This window comes from Ahaetulla prasina, chromosome 1 (genome assembly GCF_028640845.1).
Source record: "Ahaetulla prasina isolate Xishuangbanna chromosome 1, ASM2864084v1, whole genome shotgun sequence".
Taxonomy (NCBI): domain Eukaryota; kingdom Metazoa; phylum Chordata; class Lepidosauria; order Squamata; family Colubridae; genus Ahaetulla; species Ahaetulla prasina.
In genome coordinates, this window is record NC_080539.1 from 301,588,670 (window position 1) to 301,608,204 (window position 19,535).

General features: G+C 40.1%; 1 protein-coding gene across 3 annotated transcripts in view; it reads left to right on the forward strand.

Annotated features, from left to right (window-relative positions):
• The window catches only part of SIPA1L1 (signal induced proliferation associated 1 like 1), a 180,901-nt gene that overhangs the window by 129,540 nt on the left and 31,826 nt on the right, over positions 1 to 19,535 (forward strand). For all 3 annotated transcript variants that reach the window (XM_058161938.1, XM_058161937.1, XM_058161939.1), the window contains 5 exons: positions 3,703 to 3,806; positions 6,148 to 6,305; positions 8,495 to 9,068; positions 11,941 to 12,215; positions 14,954 to 15,235. In XM_058161938.1, coding sequence (XP_058017921.1) covers positions 3,703 to 3,806; positions 6,148 to 6,305; positions 8,495 to 9,068; positions 11,941 to 12,215; positions 14,954 to 15,235 — 1,393 coding nt within the window. The remainder of the gene's footprint in view (positions 1 to 3,702; positions 3,807 to 6,147; positions 6,306 to 8,494; positions 9,069 to 11,940; positions 12,216 to 14,953; positions 15,236 to 19,535) is intronic.

Sequence of the window (19,535 nt, forward strand, 5' to 3'; positions counted from 1 at the left end):
GTTGCGCACCCTTTCTGTTGGGGCCAATGAATGTACCGGGATGCCGGCATCCACAGCCACTCCGTCTTGGAGGGATTGAGCTTGAGTCTGTTTCTCCCCATCCAGACCTGTACGGCTTCCAGGCACCGGGATAGCACTTCGACAGCTTCGTTGGGGTGGTCCGGGGTGGAAAAGTACAGCTGTGTATCGTCAGCGTACAGCTGGTAACTCACCCGAAAGCCACTGATGACCTTGCCCAATGGCTTCATATAGATGTTGAACAGGAGAGGTGAGAGAATCGACCCCTGAGGCACCCCACAAGTAAGGTGCCTCGCGGTCGATCTCTGCCCTCCTGTCAACACCGTCTGCGACCGGTCAGAGAGATAGGAGGAGAACCATCGATAAACGGTGCCTCCGACTCCCAAACTCTCCAACCGGTGCAGCAGGATACCATGGTCGATGGTATCAAAAGCCGCTGAGAGAACTAACAGGACCAGGGCAGAGGAACAACCTCTATCCCTGGCCCTCCAGAGGTCATCCACCAACGCAACCAAAGCTGTCTCCGTACTATATCCGGACCGGAAGCCGGACTGGAACGGGTCTAGATAGACAGCTTCATCCAGGTACTGGGGAAGCTGCCATGCCACCACACTCTCTACAACCTTCGCCACAAAGCGAAGGTTGGAGACTGGACGATAATTTCCCAAAATAGCTGGGTCCAGGGAAGGCTTCTTGAGGAAGGGTCTCACCACCGCCTCTTTCAAGGTGGCGGGGAAAACCCCTTCCAACAATGAAACATTTATAATTCCCTGGAGCCAGCCTCGTGTCACCTTCTGAGTGGCCAGCACCAGCCAGGAGGGACACGGGTCCAGTAAACATGTGGTGGCATGTAACCTCCCCAGTAGCCTGTCCATGTCCTCGAGAGCCACAGAATCAAACTCATCCCAAACAACATCGACAAGACGCGTCTCCGTCATCTCACCTGGATCATCACAATTTTGGTCCAAACTATCCCGGAGCTGAGCGATTTTATCATATAGATAACCACTAAACTCCTCGGCACGTCCCTGCAAGGGGTCATCCCGCCCCTCCTGATGTAGGAGAGAGCGGGTCACCCGAAACAGGGCGGCCGGGCGGTTATCTGCCGACGCAATGAGGGTGGAAACGTAGGAACGTTTCGCCTCCCTCAGTGCCACTAGGTAGGTCTTCGAGAAAGACCTAACTTGTGTCTGATCAGCCTCGGAATGGCTGGACCTCCAGGTACTCTCTAGGCGTCTTCTCCAGCGTTTCATCTCTCTCAGCTCCTCAGAGAACCAAGGAGCCAATTGAGATCTGCGCCGGGTCAGAGGCTGCAAAGACACGACATGGTCCAAAGCCCCAGCCGCGGCCTGTTCCCAGGCCGCAACTAGTTCTTCGGTCGTGCCATGGGCAAGATTCTCAGGGAACAGCCCAAGCTCCGTCAGGAACCTCTCGGGGTCCATCAGGTGCCTGGGACGGAACCAACGCATTGGTTCCGTCTCCCTGCGGTGGTGAGCGGCGGTCTGAAAGTCTAGGCGGAGGAGAAAATGATCTGACCATGACACAGGTTCCGTCACTAAATCTCCTAATACCAGATCATTAAACCACTGTCCAGAGATATAAATCATGTCCAGTGTGGACCCCCCAGTGTGTGTAGGGCCATCAGTTTTGCAGTATCTTTCCCCTGTCACGCCCACCAAGCCACACCATGCCCACCAAATCATGCCCACAGAACCGGTAGTAAAAAAAAATTGGATTTCACCACAGGTTAGGATGGTCAGCAGTGTGAGCACGATGACAAAGGTCAACTACGGCAGCAGGGGCCATAGAGTACAGAGTACCAAAAGGGCAAAATCAGGGGAGATAGGTGGGTGAGGGAGTTGAAGCACCTTGTGGTTGTAAGTGTGCCACAGGTTGCCAAGTGCCTGAATTTTGATCATGTGATCATGGGGGTGGGGGTGCTGCAATGGCTATAACTTCAGGAACTGGTTGTATAGCCCTTCATTCAGCATCTCCAGAACCAAATACCGTATATACTCGAGTATAAGCCGAGTTTTTCAGCACGTTTTTTGTGCTGAAAAACGTCCCCTCGGCTTATACTCGGGTCTATACGGCTTATACTCGAGTTGTTTTTTTTTTAAGCCCCTCGGCTTATACTCGAGTATATACGGCTTATACTCGAGGTTTTTTTTTTTTCTTTTTTTCACATTTTACCGGACGGCGCGGGGAAGCCCTGCCGGTGCAGTGAGAGGGCGGGGCGGGGGAGCCGCCAGCCTTCTCAGCTGAGGGAGGGAGGGTTTCCCCAACCGGTAGGTGCCTCATTTCCCACCCTCGGCTTATACTCGAGTCCCCAGTTTACCCCAGTTTTTGGGGTAAAATTGGGGACCTCGGCTTATACTCGGATCGGCTTATATTCGAGTATATACGGTAATCATTGAACAAATGAATGTAAGTTGAGGACTACCTGTATCTCATTTTTCTAAGCAAGTTTTTACGTTTTCATGTATTAGCTAATTCTCAAGAGATAATCATTAAGACATTTCCTAAAACAACTTCATAAATCTCACCATATATATCACTCAAGATATTCTTGACATACTCATTGTTACTAAATTTAAACATTGATCCATGCTTAAAAATAAAAAGACATATCTAATAAAATAAATGTGAATATATAACTATAAAATGATAACATATTAATCATCCCAAATAAAAGTACATCTGTAGCTTGCATTTATTTCCAGCTACCAATGTTTTGTTTCATAAATAAGATAAATTTTAGCTTCCTTTCTCTCTGTCATGGAAAGGCTTCTGAGGATAATCAAAGTTTTTAAAGTCTGGATACCAGACAATATTAACATAGTACTCATCACTAGCTTTTATTGCAAAGAGCACAATTTATAAACCTGCTAATGGGTTGAATATGTAAATTTACCTATGATATTTATGGCATACAGATACGATAATTTATCTGTTAACACTCATGATAGGATGAAGTAAATCTAAATAAATCATCTCAATTTAAAAAATAGTTTATTGTACAGAACAAGAGGCTAATGTTGAAATGACTCCTGCAAGGATATAACACTAGTTTTTAGTTTCAATTTTATAATGATAATAGGTAAGCATACAATATTTATTCTAGGAAAAGTACTGCAAAAACTTCTGCATTAAAAACTATGTTATATGGCTTCTAGCATATCCACTTTTGAGTATCTTTTTGGTTTTTCTGGCAACCCTTAGCATTTACAATGTGTTTAAAACATAATATATTAAAATATATAAAATTAAAAATAAGTAATAGTTCTATTTTTTATTTTGCTTTACAATAGAATGGCATAGAATTTTTAGATGATTTTATGGGTTTTTAATTTTTTAATTAGCTTTTTAGGGTTTTAAATGTATTTTAATAGTTGAGCCAAATTTAAATAAGTTTTTTAGCTATGGTTTTTATTCGTATTGTATGTGTTTGATTGTTGTTTTTATTTGGCTGTTAATCGCCCTGAGTCCTTCGAGAGAAGGGCGATATACAAATTAAATTAAATTATTATTATTATTATTATTATTATTATTATTAATAATAATAATAATAATAATAATAATAATAATAATATTACATAGATTTTGTGCTTGGTTAAATGTATCTTCACAATCTTGTGGATTGTTTTATAATAATAATAAATTAGACATATTATTTATTTGCAGCTGATTCAACTGGTACACACTCTCTTTATACAACATATAAAGAGTATGAAATCATGTTTCATGTTTCTACAATGTTGCCATATACACCCAACAATAAACAACAGGTAGGAACTGCTTGAATAATCAGAATATTTAATTGTTTATTTCAGATATTACATTAAATTACATTTTTGGCTATCTTGACTAGCTGAAACAAATATTGGGCTCTCTTGAATCTTATAAGTTATACTATGATGAAAAGGAGGTGGGAAATATTTCTTTCTGTTTTCAATACATTGAGTTTTTATTATTAATTAGACCGGTTTCATTTGTAGTACTGTATCTTTTTAAGATATCTAAATAAAAAAGCAAATTTGAACAGGAAACAAAAATGGCACCATACGACAAAACTAATTTGGGGATTAAACGAAAGAGACTGTGTAGAACTTTTTATTCCCGTGTAGATGTTTTGGAGATTTTTCTTTCCTTTACAGAAATTGTTTTACTTTAATCACCTGAGAAGTTGCTTTATCTCATTCTGAAAAATCATATTTACAGAAATGTTGGATGTTCATACTTTTTAGAATTTGCTTTTGATTTTTAAGTTCATATCAATCCAGTGTATTTACTACTAACATTGTACTCTAAGAATAAACTCTGGCCTACATTCCCTTCAATGTAATAGCACTGACAGAATAGCAACCTTCTTCTCCATGCAGATGTCTGCACTAGTAATTGGATACTTTTGTGGGACCTACTGCTCTTTGCAAAGCAAATGCAAATTATTACCAAGCGAGGCCTTGGGATAATCAGCATATGGTAGATCTAATTTGTTTGCAGACTGTTTATCTGATGGAGCCAGGGTGGGGTTCATATTGCTGTTCCACCATGCTGTGTTACCATAAAAAACTATGAATAAATATGCTGATTCTCCATGGCAGTATTTATGAAATCTCTTGACAGGATATGTTCCAAATTCCATATGTTTCTACTTTCTGCAATGTCCTGTCATATATGCTGTGGCTTCAATCCAAAGTATTTTTAGCAGAGAGAAAGAGATGGAGAGAAAGAGACAAAGAGACTGTTTTGTAAAATATTATACAATTGAAAGCAAAAGCCAGAAAATTTATACCGTATATACTCGAATATAAGCCGATCCGAGTATAAGCCGAGGTCCCCAATTTTACCCCAAAAAACTGGGGTAAACTGGGGACTCGAGTATAAGCCGAGGGAGGGAAATGAGGCAGCTACCGGTCAGGGAAAGCCTCCCTCCCTCAGCCGAGAAGGCTGGCGGCTCCCCCGCCCCGTCCTCTCACTGCACCGGCAGGGCTTCCCCGCGCTAATGCAAAAGCCCGCCAAGTTTGCACCATCCGGTATAATGTGAAAAAAAGAAGAAAAAAAAAAACTCGAGTATAAGCCGTATATACTCGAGTATAAGCCGAGGGGACGTTTTTCAGCACAAAAAACGTGCTGAAAAACTCGGCTTATACTCGAGTATATACGGTAATTCTTGAAACACAATTTATAAAGCATAGTTTTACAGTAATGCAAATATATTTGATAAAATGTGGATTATGCATTGTAGTGAGCCATAAAAATGCTTTAAGAAGCTTGCATCAAGATTAATGGAAGATTTTATGTAAAAGGCAACTTTTTCTAGGTTTGAAGTACTATTTTATCAACAGTTCTGATGGGTGGAAAGAACTTTCTAACTGCAGAACAGTAGTCAAAGAAGTCATATTTGTCCAGTCACACTTGCCATCTTGACAAAATTGACCCTCCCCTGCTGTCCCTTTGGATGTTTTTGAAATGCTTAAAATGTTGCTAATTATTATTTGGACTGAATTGGGAAAAATGCATATTTTACAGATACATATCTGAATGTTGAAAAATTTTTGTGGTGGATTAAACTTTGTTCACATCTAATAGTTTGGATTTCATGTTAATTCTATCAGACATATATCTTTTGTTGCAAATATAAGAAACTTGAGGGTTTTTTTCTCCTAAGAAATATTTTTTGAAAATATAGACTGAATTGAAAAGTAGGAAAAAAATAATTAAATTGATTACTCTGCCAAAATTAAATCATAATTTTAATATATTGAAAAACAATGCCTAAATTTAAAATAATGGCATTTTGTAAAGATTTAGTATCAGATAGACAAATAACATAATAACAATTTTTTATGGTTGTAAATTTAATTTTAGAAGCAAAATCTACTCATGGAAAGACATTTCTTTGCATTAAGGTAGATCTCTAATAGTTGTTATGGAAACTGTACTAATTTATTTTAACATATTTTATATTGATAAATTCTTCATTAATTTATTTGTTTTAGGAACAATTTTAAAAAATCATCAGGCATGTTTACATTTTAAAACATAAACTAATGGGAAAAAGAATTACATTCTATAACAATATTAATGCCTTTAACTCTCATGGGTTTCTTGTCTTCATGATCAAAGCTGTTAAGAAAACGACACATTGGGAATGATATCGTGACAATAGTTTTCCAAGAACCTGGAGCCGAATCATTCAGCCCAAAGAATATTCGTTCTCACTTTCAACACGTCTTTGTGATTGTCCGAGTGCACAATCCTTGTACTGACAATGTTTGTTACAGGTAAACTATCTGCAACAGTTGCTAAATGTATCACTACAGTTGTTGGTTAAATCATGCAATTTGTTAAGCAAATCTGATCTCCCCCTTTGGCTTTGCTTGGCAGCTGGCTGGGAAGGTTACAAATGTTGATCACATGACTCCAGAACAATGCAACTGTAAAACATACCTGCCTGTTGCCAAGCACCCAAATTTTGATTATGTGACCGTGGGGATGCTGCAACAGTCATAAGGGTGAAAAATGATCATAAATCACTTTTTTCACCACTGTTGTAACTTCAAATAGTCACTAAACGCATGGCTATAAGTTGAGAACTATTTGCATTAAGTTGCAATGTTCGATCGGATCATTTTGTAATTTATTTTATTATTTCTCAGTAAAATATTTTAGATGCAATTAGAAGTAAGTGAAAATCTGAGAACTATTTAGTTATTTTTTCTATCAAAATGATCATATATGAGTTAAATAGTTTGAAACTAGAGATAGTAGCTTTGCAGAGCAGAATGAAAACCAAATGTATCTTATATACTAGATTTGTAGTGATTCTCCCACAATGTTTATATGCAGTGGAATTTCTTTTGAATTCACATTTAGTAAGCAGAATGTATGCTTCTGAAAGATAACTTTTTATTGCTTTCTCTGGAAATTATACAAGACATATAAATGAAATGTTTCAACATTAGTGATTGTGATAAAATCAATAATAAAATACTGATGATATATTTATCTTTAATGTATTAGAAATACAAATATAGATTAGTTGTTTCATGTGTCCTTCTTCTTAAATGATTCCATGTGTTTCTATATAAAGTAATAGCACAAAAAAGGATATTTCAGAAATATTTACCATATTTTTTGGAATATAAGACGCACTGGAGTATAAGATACAGCTTAGTTTTTGGGGAGGAAAATAGGGGGGAAAATCTGCCTACCGGGTATTCATCTGGCTAGCATCCTTAGTCTGGTCAGCTTCAGCCCATTAGTTTGCTGGTTTCTATCCCCTGCTTGGGGAAAAAAACAGCTTCTAAACCACAACTGATCTTTGGAGAGGGAAGCAATGAGAAAAGCAGGCAAACCACGGAAATTGTTGCACAGGCTAGTTCCTCATTAGAGCTGGAAAAATCTTCACAGCTGAGAGTCGGAGGGAGCAGGCAAAGCAGGGAAGCATTATTGCACTTTCCATATAATTCTAGCTTCCACCAGTATAGTCATCTATTATTCCTCTGCTTCTTTTCTCTTGGTTAAGGAGCAATAGAAGTAGCATTCCCAGTAAGCATTTAAAAATAATCTCTTTGCTAAGCAGCAAGTGCTTGTTTCTTTGTAACTCTGGGAATAGTTAAAAAAATTGAGCAATTCAAGGTATTTCTTTTATGTTTTTGGGACATGTGGAGGTGGTTGTTAACATATATTGCAGAGAGCGGAATAAACAAATTGATTTTGCAAACTGTTAATGTTTTAATGCTTTATTGCCAAGTAACTTCACTTGAAAAATGTAGTTCATGGTTTGTGGGTTTGGAGAAGAATAAAAATGCATATAAAATGCTATTGACTTAGTATATATATTTATCTTATGTAAATGTACTGCATGCAAAGGAAAAAGCAATAATAGTAATTGATACAGTGCCGTGATGGAGAACCTATGGCATGTGTGCCAGAAGTGGCCATCTCTCTGGGCACATCAGCTGTCCATTGCTCTTCTGGGTTCTGGCGCACACATGCATGCTGGCCAGTTGGACTTTGCACACGTGGGCGCGCCAGAAACCGGAAGAGCAGCTCCCTGGCACGCATGTGCTCTCCGTGAAACTGAGCTGCTGGTTTCCGGCGCGTGCATTCCGGTTTCCAGCACTCCCATGCGTGCACTCTGGGGAGCTGCTCTTCCAGTTTCCGGTGCTCCCCCCCCTTGCGTGCTCCCATTTCAGCACTTAGTGCCTAAAAGTTCGCCAACACTGATATAGTGTACTCGAGTCGATATACAGTATATTGAAGAAATTTTAAGAAATAGTCTAAACTGTAAATAGTCAGCATGTCCAAAAACTTTTTTTATATCACGAGGTATCTTGCAGTTGTAATAGAGTATCCTCTCTGTAGAACTGGACTGCCTATAAAGACAACAAAATATATAGCTATAATGTTTGAAATCTATAATGTGTCGGCATATTGTTTTAAATCACATTTATATGTATTTTTGCAGTGTTGCTGTGACAAGATCAAGAGATGTGCCCTCATTTGGACCTCCAATTCCTAAAGGCATCACCTTTCCTAAATCAAATGTATTCAGGGACTTCTTACTGGCCAAAGTGATCAATGCTGAGAATGCAGCTCATAAATCAGAAAAATTCCGTGCTATGGCTACTAGAACCCGTCAGGAATACTTGAAAGATTTGGCAGAAAAGAATGTGACAAATACACCCATTGATCCTTCTGGCAAATTCCCTTTCATCTCACTTGCTTCTAAGAAGAAGGAGAAATCCAAGCCTCATCCAGGAGTGGAACTCCATAGTTCTGGCGCCGTTGTCTGGATTCTCCATGCTAAAGACTACAGCAAGGGTTTAGATATAGATTGTCTTTTGGGCATTTCTAATGAATTTGTTGTTGTAATTGAACAAGATACAAAAAGTGTTGTATTCAATTGTTCCTGCAGAGATGTAATAGGGTGGACTTCAACAGATACAAGTGTCAAAATTTTCTATGAAAGAGGAGAATGTGTTTCTGTGGAAAGTTTCAAAAATCCTGAAGATATCAAGGAGATTGTAAAAAGACTAGAGGTTAGAATTCCTTATTTTCCCTTTACCTTCCTTCCTCAAGCATAAATACATATAGAAATGCTTTAATTTCCTTCTTGGATCTGACCAACCAACTAGAAAAATAAAATGGATGTAGGAGATGACCAGGGGTCAAATGCATTAGTTTGGAATCTCTATGTCCCTGTAAGAGACCTAAATCCAGCCCCCATTGAAGTCCCTTGACTCTTATCTGGCACCAATTCATCTTTTTTTTTTTTTTTTTTTTTGTTCAAAAAGTTTTTATTAGTCAAAAAAGGTTTATACAAATACATATCAGGTATGGTAAATTTTCATTTTTCTTATCTAAAATAAGAATTTTACTCAAATTTTTTAACACATACAACAGCCATAAGGCAAGCAGGTGACACGAAGTAGCAAAGTTTGCAAATTTTAAATACGTAATAAAGAAGAGTCAAGAATAAACAGAATATCGTACAAAAGAGAATAAGGAAAACCAACACAATCCCAAATATCTTTATCACTTCCTAGTTTTGGATCTCAGAACTCTGGGTTCAGCCTGACCCAACTCCAGGGCCGCAACAGCGGCAGCCGCTCAGCCCCATGATCTATAACCTCCCTTCTTCAATTCCTGGGTCATCTGATTCCAGGAAGGCTTTGTGTTCCTCCACATAGGCCGTAGCCTCCGCAATTGTACTGATTTTTTCCGTAATGCCCTCCCGGAAAATCATCAATCCCTCTGGCATCAGCCATCTGAAGCCCACTCCCTTCTGGTACAATTTGCTTGACAAAAAATAATATTTCTTTCTTTTTTCACGTACCTGTCTGGGAATCTGCCTCAGAATGGCTATCTCCCTGCCCCTGTAAATCAGTGCCCCACTCCTATGTTTTCTTAGATTCTCTGCTCTCGTCTCTCTTCTCACAAATTTGACATGAACCTCTCTGGGAACTGCATGCGTGCGTGCATATTGCGAATTAACTCTATAAACTCGATCCACATCCCAATTCATGAAATCAACACTTCTCCCAAGAAATTCTCCCAACAATTTAGTCACAACATCTCTCAAGTCTTCTTGGTCCACTTCTTCCAAATTTTGAAACCTAAGGAAATAAGACATTTTATCCATCTGTAGTCCAAGCACAGCATTGCCTGTCGTCTCCTCTCTTTTCTGCACTGCCCGCATTTCACCCTCAGACCTTCCACTTTCTGCTTGTTTTCTGCTGAGACTTGTTGAGTATCCTTTAAATCCTTTTGGATAGTCACAATTTCTTCTCTTATTTCCGTTTGGCCTCTTTGCAAATCATCCAGTTTCTTGTCCATATTGGATAACTTTTCCAGAATTCTCTCCATCTCTCCAGCAGTTGGTCTCTGACCTTTTGCCATTTGAAAAAAAAAAAGAATCAAAATCCTCAGGCAAGCACAGTATCCTTGTAATTTCCTCCGGATCCACCAGGGGGCACTCACAGGAGCAACGAGTCCAGAGTACAGTTAGTCAACCAGGAAACCGAAGGAAGTGATGTCACCAAAATTCTCATAGTGAAGGCGGAAGCTGGACGCCACCACTGTTCCCCAGAAGGAGGGGGGGCCTCAAACCTTCCCTCCTAAATTTCTCCATCACCTCTTCTCTCCAGAGCTCCACAAAACCGGTAATCTTCTTATTTTAAGTTCTCCTCTCTCCAAAATAACTCGTGCTCCTTCCACCCGCAGGGAGGAGGAAACCCCCCCGCACTCCCGAGCACTCCACTCACGTTTACCGATATTCCTTCCTTCTCCTCCTCAATTCTACTCCGTGCCCTGTTCACCACCAGGCTGCTGCAGTTATAAATCCAATGCCCGGTGTCACGGGCACAGCGCCCAGGCGACGACCAAAATAATGGCGCGGCCTGTGGCCTCGAACCCCGCCAAGCCTAGGACGCGCCAGCATCGGTCCCCACAGTCCTGTATGTCGGCTGGGAGACCCCTGGCGAGCCGTCCGTACGGCAGGTGTCCTTTTCGGAACACCTGGCCCCTGAGGGCCTCGGCGGCGGCCGGATTCGGGCGCTGGAGGCAGGAGAAACCTTCCAGACGTCCGTTGCCACTGGATACCGGAAGTCGTCTCAAGCACCAATTCATCTTGACTGTTAGTAAATCAGATTCTTGCGCAGATAGCATGAAATGAACTTGTAGTATTTTTGAACTCTATCCTGGTTCCTGATTTCTTTTACCTAACAAAGTTCCACCCACTTGCTAGATTATTTTTCAAATCCTTGTCCTACCCAGTCAGAGCAATAAAACTCCTTGTAGCTTACTCATCTTCATTTTAAGGTCTGGATAGTGTATTTATTATGTTAATATTTACACTTTAGCTGCATAAGTGTTATTTGTGAAATCAAAACAGTATATTCCATGCTGTCAGAAAAGACTTAATATTTTTCAGCATTCAAAATATTATTATCCTTTAGGAACAGGACTTAAAATAGTAAAACAAAAGTTCCATACCAAGATTTTACTGAATTATAAAGAGTGTCAAGTCAATATAAGATTTAATAATTAAATGACTTTTATCAATTTTAAATGAATATTAGTCTACACACCCTCTTACTGTAGGTATTGTTTCATAAATTACTACCTTTAAAGTTTTTGTAGCATTCATAATTTTCAGCTAGCACTGGAATATAGCTAGTCATTTTTAAAGATCAAACTAAACTGAGGATTATTACTCAGTAGTAATCCAATTATCTTCCTCAGAGTTATATAGTATAATTGCTGTATGAATAAGGAATGACAATATCTACCTTGCTTCATGCTCTGTTTTAACGATCTAGGCTATTTATTTGTGTAATTCCTACTGAATTACATTTCATTGTACTAAACTGTTCTCATTACATCTCCACATCTCTGTCTTGCAATTCTCAGCTCGTGACCAAGGGATGTGAGTCAGTGGAAATGACTTTACGAAGGAATGGATTGGGTCAGCTTGGCTTCCATGTGAACTATGAAGGAATTGTGGCAGATGTTGAACCATATGGCTATGCTTGGCAAGCAGGATTACGACAAGGGAGCAGATTAGTGGAAATTTGCACTGTGGCTGTCGCTACCCTAAGCCATGAGCAAATGATTGATCTCCTGAGAACTTCAGTTACTGTGAAGGTTGTCATTATCCCACCTCATGAAGATTGTACTCCACGAAGGTATTTGGCAACCAATGAATTAATTAATATATATCACTGATTAAAAGAGAAACAACTTGAAGTAGTAGTTAAGGAATCTGGCTAGAAACCAGGTGACTGTAAGTCCTACTCCCACTTTAGGTACCAGCCAGGTCACCTTCAGCCAGTTACTCTCAGCCCTAGGAAACAGGCATGTGTCTATTATCTATTATTATATTATTATCTATTACGTGTCTATTATCTACGTGTCTGTTATCTTTGTCTGTGTATCCTATTGAGAGGTATGGCCATTTGAAGTTACGACAGCCTCAGAAAGGGTGCTATAAAGCCCATATGAAGCACTTCCAGTCATCACAAAAGTCCCCCCCCCATCAGTTACATGATCAAAGTTGTTGGGCAATTGGCAACTTGTTCATACTTACAATTGGTTGCCAAGCACCCCATGACCGTGTGATCACAATTTGTAATTTCTGTTGGTTTCCCCAGAAAATCAATGGGTAAGCTGGCTGGGTACATTACAAGCTGCTGCTGCCTGCCCATAGTACTCCCTCTTGTTGCTGTCTTAAAGAGCTGCCTTCCAAGGAAGACCAAACTCCTTCGGCAGGGTAGAGACCCAGGATGGAGGCACCTTACTATATATCCCTTTGAAGGCAGTCCCTTCTGCACATGAAACAGGGCTGAACTTCTTTTGCAGAGTGGATCTGAGGAGCTATGCTTTGTTTCTGCATCCTACCAAAGGCATTCCCTTCCACGCATGGACGAGAGCTGGTATCCTTCCATGGGGTACAGAAATGCAGTTTAAATCTTGATGATTTGCATTCCATGTCTGCACAATGCAGAAAGAGTTCCCTTCTGCACATGGATGGATGGGAGTTGATATCCTTTGTCAGGCAGCTCTTTCAAACAGCCCCTAGAGCTGAGAAGGAGCTGAAATCCAAGCAGATGTGAGGGGAAGGCCCAGATTAGGCTGGAGCAAATGTCTCTTTGCTCAGGGGATGAAAATCCTGCTTGGATTTTGGTAGGAAGGATTTTCAGTTCTTGAGTGGAGAGGCAGTGTAGTAAATTAAGAGGCATGGGATATTTGGGTGGGGTGAAGGCCCTGGGAGACCTGGCACAGACCATGCACAAGTGTCTCTCCCTCAGGGGTTGAAAATCCTCCTTCGATTTTGGCAGCTTTGCAGCTCCTAACCAGAGCCTCCAAGCATCTCCTCACCCCTATAAAGGTGCCCCATGCTTCTTATCTGGACTCTGTCCATTTAACAATATCACCCAATCAGGACTGCTCAACAAGTTCAACCAGAAGTACCAGGAGTGTGATCACTGAATAAAGCAGTCACATGGGCAGTCATGTGACAATTTGCTTAACAACCATTTCACTCAACAACTGAGATTCTGGTCCCAGTTGTGATCGCATTATCTCCATATGACTATGTATCAGTTCTCTATCTCTGTATGAGATATCAACAGGCACATAGACATACACATTTACATACCTTTCAAAAGAGACAATAAAAAGCACAAAAGAAAATAAAAAAAGACCAGAGCACATCTCCTCCAGAACCCAATGCCCAGATAAACAGGTTAACATGAGACAATCAAGCAGAAAACAATACTTTTCTCAAAAGAAAATCAAACCTCCACCAAGGCTGGTAGGGCAAGTACTGTATATAAAAGGGAACTAAATTCCACAACCACCAGCACTGATGATGTCATCTAGATAGGTAAGGAAACAACTGCAAACAAGCTCAGAGAGCCCCACAATTCAAACTGAGCTACATATATTCTCTTCTGTTGGAAACAGTATATGTTACGTTAGAATTCAGCGTTACAAGATTCAAGTGTCACTTTCTTCCCTGAATTTTGAATGCTTGGTGTTAATTATTTATTCAGCTTCTTGAGACTTACTTTTGAATATACCGTATATACTCGAGTATAAGCCGAGTTTTTCAGCACGTTTTTTGTGCTGAAAAACGTCCCCTCGGCTTATACTCGGGTCTATACGGCTTATACTCGAGTTTTTTTTTTTTAAGCCCCTCGGCTTATACTCGAGTATATACGGCTTATACTCGAGTTGTTGTTTTTTTCTTTTTTTCACATTTTACCGGACGGCGGGAAGCCCTGCGGTGCAGTGAGAGGCGGGCGGGGAGCCAGCCTTCTCAGCTGAGGGAGGGAGGGTTTCCCCAACCGGTAGGTGCCTCATTTCCCACCCTCGGCTTATACTCGAGTCCCCAGTTTACCCCAGTTTTTGGGGTAAAATTGGGGACCTCGGCTTATACTCGGATCGGCTTATATTCGAGTATATACGGTAGATTAAAATTTGTGCCACCTTCAATAAGCAGAGATTTCACTTCCTAGAAAACAATTAGATTAAACTGAGAAATTGGAAGTGATAGTACAGCCATCTTCCTGTATGCATGTTCACGGGATGGGGCAAGAGAAGAAATGTTAAAACATGCATTGTGACTCAAGCTGTGCCCCTTTTGCACTCGCATTGTGATATTGTGTGCAAGCGATAAGGCTTGCATTGTGATGTGCATCATATATTTTGTCATTCTGAAAAAAAACATGGTTTGCTTCAGACATCCCAAAAAGTACAAGCTACAAGTTTTATACTTGAAGCTAACTTGCAGCAGTCTATGAGTTTCATGCATGTACTTATATTTAAGATATTCTTATTGCTATTTTATAATGAAACAATGCATTTTACATGTTCCTCCTGTATGTCACACTTTGTTTAACCTTACTTTTCAATCTTCCAGAAGTTTTTCAGAAATTCATCGCATGCCAGTAATGGAATACAAAATGAATGATGGCGGAGTTCCATACGAGTTCAAATTCCCATTCAGAAATAATAACAAGTGGCAGAGAAATGCTAACAAGGGGCAAGCATCTCATGTTCAGCAAATGCCATCACAGATGCAAAGTCCAATTACCACTAGAGTTGCCTCAGGGAAAGGTGAAGGAAAAATGCCTCCTCCAGATCGGGCCGCCAACATTCCACGTAGTATTTCTAGTGATGGCCGTCCACTGGAGAGTAGAAGGTATGATTCTAACTTGGGAGTATTCTTTTGCAGGGCAAGTAATAGACTTTTTAAATCCAGGTAGTCCTTAACTTATGGCCACAATTGGGACCAGAATTTCCATTGCTAAAGTTGTTAAGTGAGTTGCACCCAATTGTACAACTGTCTTGCCATGGTTGTTAAACAAATCACTGAAGTTCTTAAGTTAATTATGCTGTCATTAAGCAATAGCTCCCCTCCCCAATTGACTTTGCTTGTTGGAAACTGGCTGGGAAGGAGTTCATAAGTGACCGTGATGATTCTTCAATGTTTGTAAGTACAAGGACTGATTGTAGCTTTTTTCACTTCAAACAATGGTTTTAAGTCAAGGACTACTTGTATAAAGGGAGTGTTAAATAGATAGTTCTTAAAAGAGAACAGTCACAAAGCTATCTCTTCATTTTTAATCAGACCAATTTTTTTAAAAAAAAATATTTGGAATCTTTTAAAAAGGTATTAAATTAACTGAATTATTATATTTGTATTCTTTAAATAATTCTTGTTCTGATTATGATTTATTCTCAATTACATTGAGAATAATTGATTTTTGCCTCTGATCTTCCTAAGCCCTTCTTTCCCAGATCTTCCCTACCCAGGCCCACTATGACTATCTTCAGCTTGTCACCCAATCTCTGACAATAAAACTAGGTTATCTACTTGAGAACCCATTAAACACCCATTTTGGACCTTACTCTAGAATTCACTTTTTTAGTAGAAGAAAGTTTATAAAATCTCTGGAGCGTGTGTTCTTTCATTTCTTCTATTTACAGTTAGTTTAACATGTAAAAAAAAGTGAATGTGTTTATTCATTCCATATATTTCTAAAATTGACATAACATAAAGAAAATACAATTTGAAACTTGTTAGTATTTCTTCAGTCCTCCAGATGTAAAAATAAATAAGGGGGAAAGGTCAAGGCAATATAGTGAGTTAGCTTTTATATTTGTTTATGATCATTTAGTGTTTGGTGTTCATTTTTCATATGTATTATGAACTGAACCTTTAGAAAGGTTGTCTAAACATATGAGTGTTAATTCCAGTTCTTTTGATATTGAGGTACACAAGCATATATTTTTGGTTGTCGTATGTTCTGTCAAAATTCAGCAAAATTGAGCTCATCGTTTTGATATGACAGATTGTCTCTCCAACCACTACTCGTACTTTTTAAAAGAATAGACCTTAGAGTTGAAAATAATTACTTTTTTAAAAAATATATATGTGAAATGATGTCACAGCAAATTCATTTCATGGTAATTTCTTCTTCTGATAGGCTAGTAGATTATGGTTCATTTATTGCTGTATTGATTATTTGTTTTTCATGTGTACTAGAAATGTTGGCAGTTTATAGTTAGTTGTAATTTGTTGGTTGAGTGATTTAACTTATGATAACAAAGTGATTAATTGGGAATGATGTCTGCTACAGTCTTAGTTAGGAATAGACTGTACGGAAGAAAGAAAAATAAAATCAATAATGCTTTGTACTAGTGGAAAATATTTAGGTTTGCCAAGTTAGGCATTTGTTTGTCAGTGCACCACACTACAAATGCTGGGGAAATAGAGGCTAACGGAGACAGTGTTTTTGATTCATTGGTTTAATTGAGTTCTCTTTATCTAGTTTCAGGATCTGTGTGGAGAACAGATCGTGCTTTAAATCGTATTTATGCAGAAATAATAATTCAAAAGAGTTCACAAAGTGGGAAATCACTTTTAAGCATCACTATGTATTTTTGGTTTCTGAAACAAAACATTTTTGCAATAAGACACTCTATTGCACACTAATCAATCTGACATCAATGCCAGGGAACATTCTACAGTAGGGGTGTCAAACTCATGTCATCACTGTGGCATCATTTATTTATTTATTTATTTATTTAAATTTGTATACCGCCCTTCTCCCGAAGGACTCAGGGCGGTTCACAGCCAGGTAAAAATACATAATAAACTATAAATACAATTAAAATACTATTAAAAGACTTATTAAATTGGCCAGAATTAAAATTTAGAAATAAAACCCATTAAAAACCCATAAACTTAAAAAACTAACCCAGTCCAGCGCAGATAAATAAGTGAGTTTTAAGCTCACGGCGAAAGGTTCGGAGGTCCGGAAGTTGACGGAGTCCTGGGGGGAGTTCGTTCCAGAGGGCAGGAGCCCCCACAGAGAAGGCCCTTCCCCTGGGCGTCGCCAGACGACACTGTCGCGGCGACGGCACCCTGAGGAGTCCCTCTCTGTGAGAGCGCACGGGTCGGTGAGAGGTATTCGGTAGCAGCAGGCGGTCCCGTAAGTAACCCGGCCCTATGCCATGGAGCGCTTTAAAGACGTTCACCAACACCTTGAAGCGCACCCGGAAGGCCACAGGTAGCCAGTGCAGCCTGCGCAGGATAGGTGTCACTCGGGAGCCACGAGGGGCTCCCTCTATCACCCGCGCAGCTGCATTCTGGACTAACTGTAGCCTCCGGATGCCCCTCAAGGGGAGCCCCATGTAGAGAGCATTGTAGTAGTCCAGACGAGACGTCACAAGGGCGTGAGTGACTGTGCACAAGGCATCCCGGTCTAGAAAGGGGCGCAACTGGCGCACCAGGCGAACCTGGTGGAAAGCTCTCCTGGAGACGGCCATCAAGTGGTCTTCAAAAGACAGCCGTTCATCCAGGAGAACGCCCAAATTGCATACCCTCTCCATCGGGGCCAATGACTCGCTCCCGACAGTCAGCCGCGGACTCAGCTGACTGTACCGGGATGCCGGCATCCACAGCCACTCCGTCTTGGAGGGATTGAGCTTGAGCCTGTTTCTCCCCATCCAGACCCGTACGGCTTCCAAACACCGGGACAGCACTTCGATAGCTTCATTGGGGTGGCCCGGTGTGGAAAAGTACAGCTGGGTGTCATCAGCGTACAGCTGGTACCTCACACCGAAGCCACTGATGATCTCACCCAGCGGCTTCATATAGATGTTGAAAGAAGGGGCGAAAGAATCGACCCCTGCGGCACCCCACATGTGACATATTGGGACTTTTTTCCCCTTCACTAAACGGGGTTGGACATGGCCAGCACATGATGCATCCGGCCTGTGGGTTGGGAGTTTGACAGCCCTGTTCTACAGGATCAAGAAATTGATCTGTAGACATATTGAAAGCTTAAGCAAATACCAATAGGCAGTATATATTTGTCAAGAATGAATCTTGCTGAGATTAATCTTATTTCATTTTCTGATCAGGTAACTTCCTTTAAAAAAATCAAAATTTACTGAATGAACAGGAAAAGCAAACAGAAGTTTGGCAGGGGAATAATCTGAGCAGAGGAAAGAGGCAGAAAAGAGAACAAGAATCAAGAAGATGGAAAGTCTAATAAATAATTGCCGCTGCTTATAACTGCTGCTCTATTGTATTGTGTAAAAACATAACTTTGTGGATTTGGAAGGATTGTCTAATTTAATTTTCTACCATATTCAGGAAAGGCAGTTACATAAACCATGGGAAATGGTTGTCCAGCCTCTTAAAAATTTCAAAGATGGAGAATTTACAACTTCTATAATTCGACTATTCTTCTGGCATATAGATTTAGAAAGGAAATGCGTGATTGGCGCATGGGTTGTTGGTGATTTAGTTGAGGCAGCTTTGGGGACACATAAGAACAGAGAATTCACTGAATAAACAAACAGGAGTTTGATAGCAAAGTCCAAGTGAGGGAGTTCTTTTTGTTGTTTTGTTTATCAAAGGAAAATAATAGAGGAAAGCTGTTCTTGAAAACTAAAAGAGATATGCCATGTTTGTTTTTCTTTCTGATAGTGACATAAGCTATTTATGTAACAGTCAAACTGCTATTCTGAAAGGAAAGGTGACGGATATAAAGGCAAAAAATGCCCATCAAACTTATCAAGAAAGATGACAGTTACTTGAATTAGAAACAGGAAGGTTTTGGAGGTGAGAGTGGGAGAAAGGAACCTCCAGAAGATAGGAAAAGTCATGTAGAGAAATGTGAGAGAAAGGCCCAAGTCTGTAAAGAAGAGCTTTGCAACAAAAAAAAGTGGAACAACAACTGATGACCACCTTTTACCGGTCCACAATAGAAAGCGTCCTCTCTCATTGCATTATGGTGTGGTATGCTGGCTTGACAGCCACGGATAGAAAGACATTACAGAGGGTGGTGAGCACAGCACAAAACATTGTGGGCTGTTCGTGATACCACTAGACAACATTGCTAGGGCTCGCTGCCTTAGAAGAGTGAAGAAAATCCTCAGGGACGACTCACACCCTGGTCAGCCCTTCCTTATATTCCTACCATCTG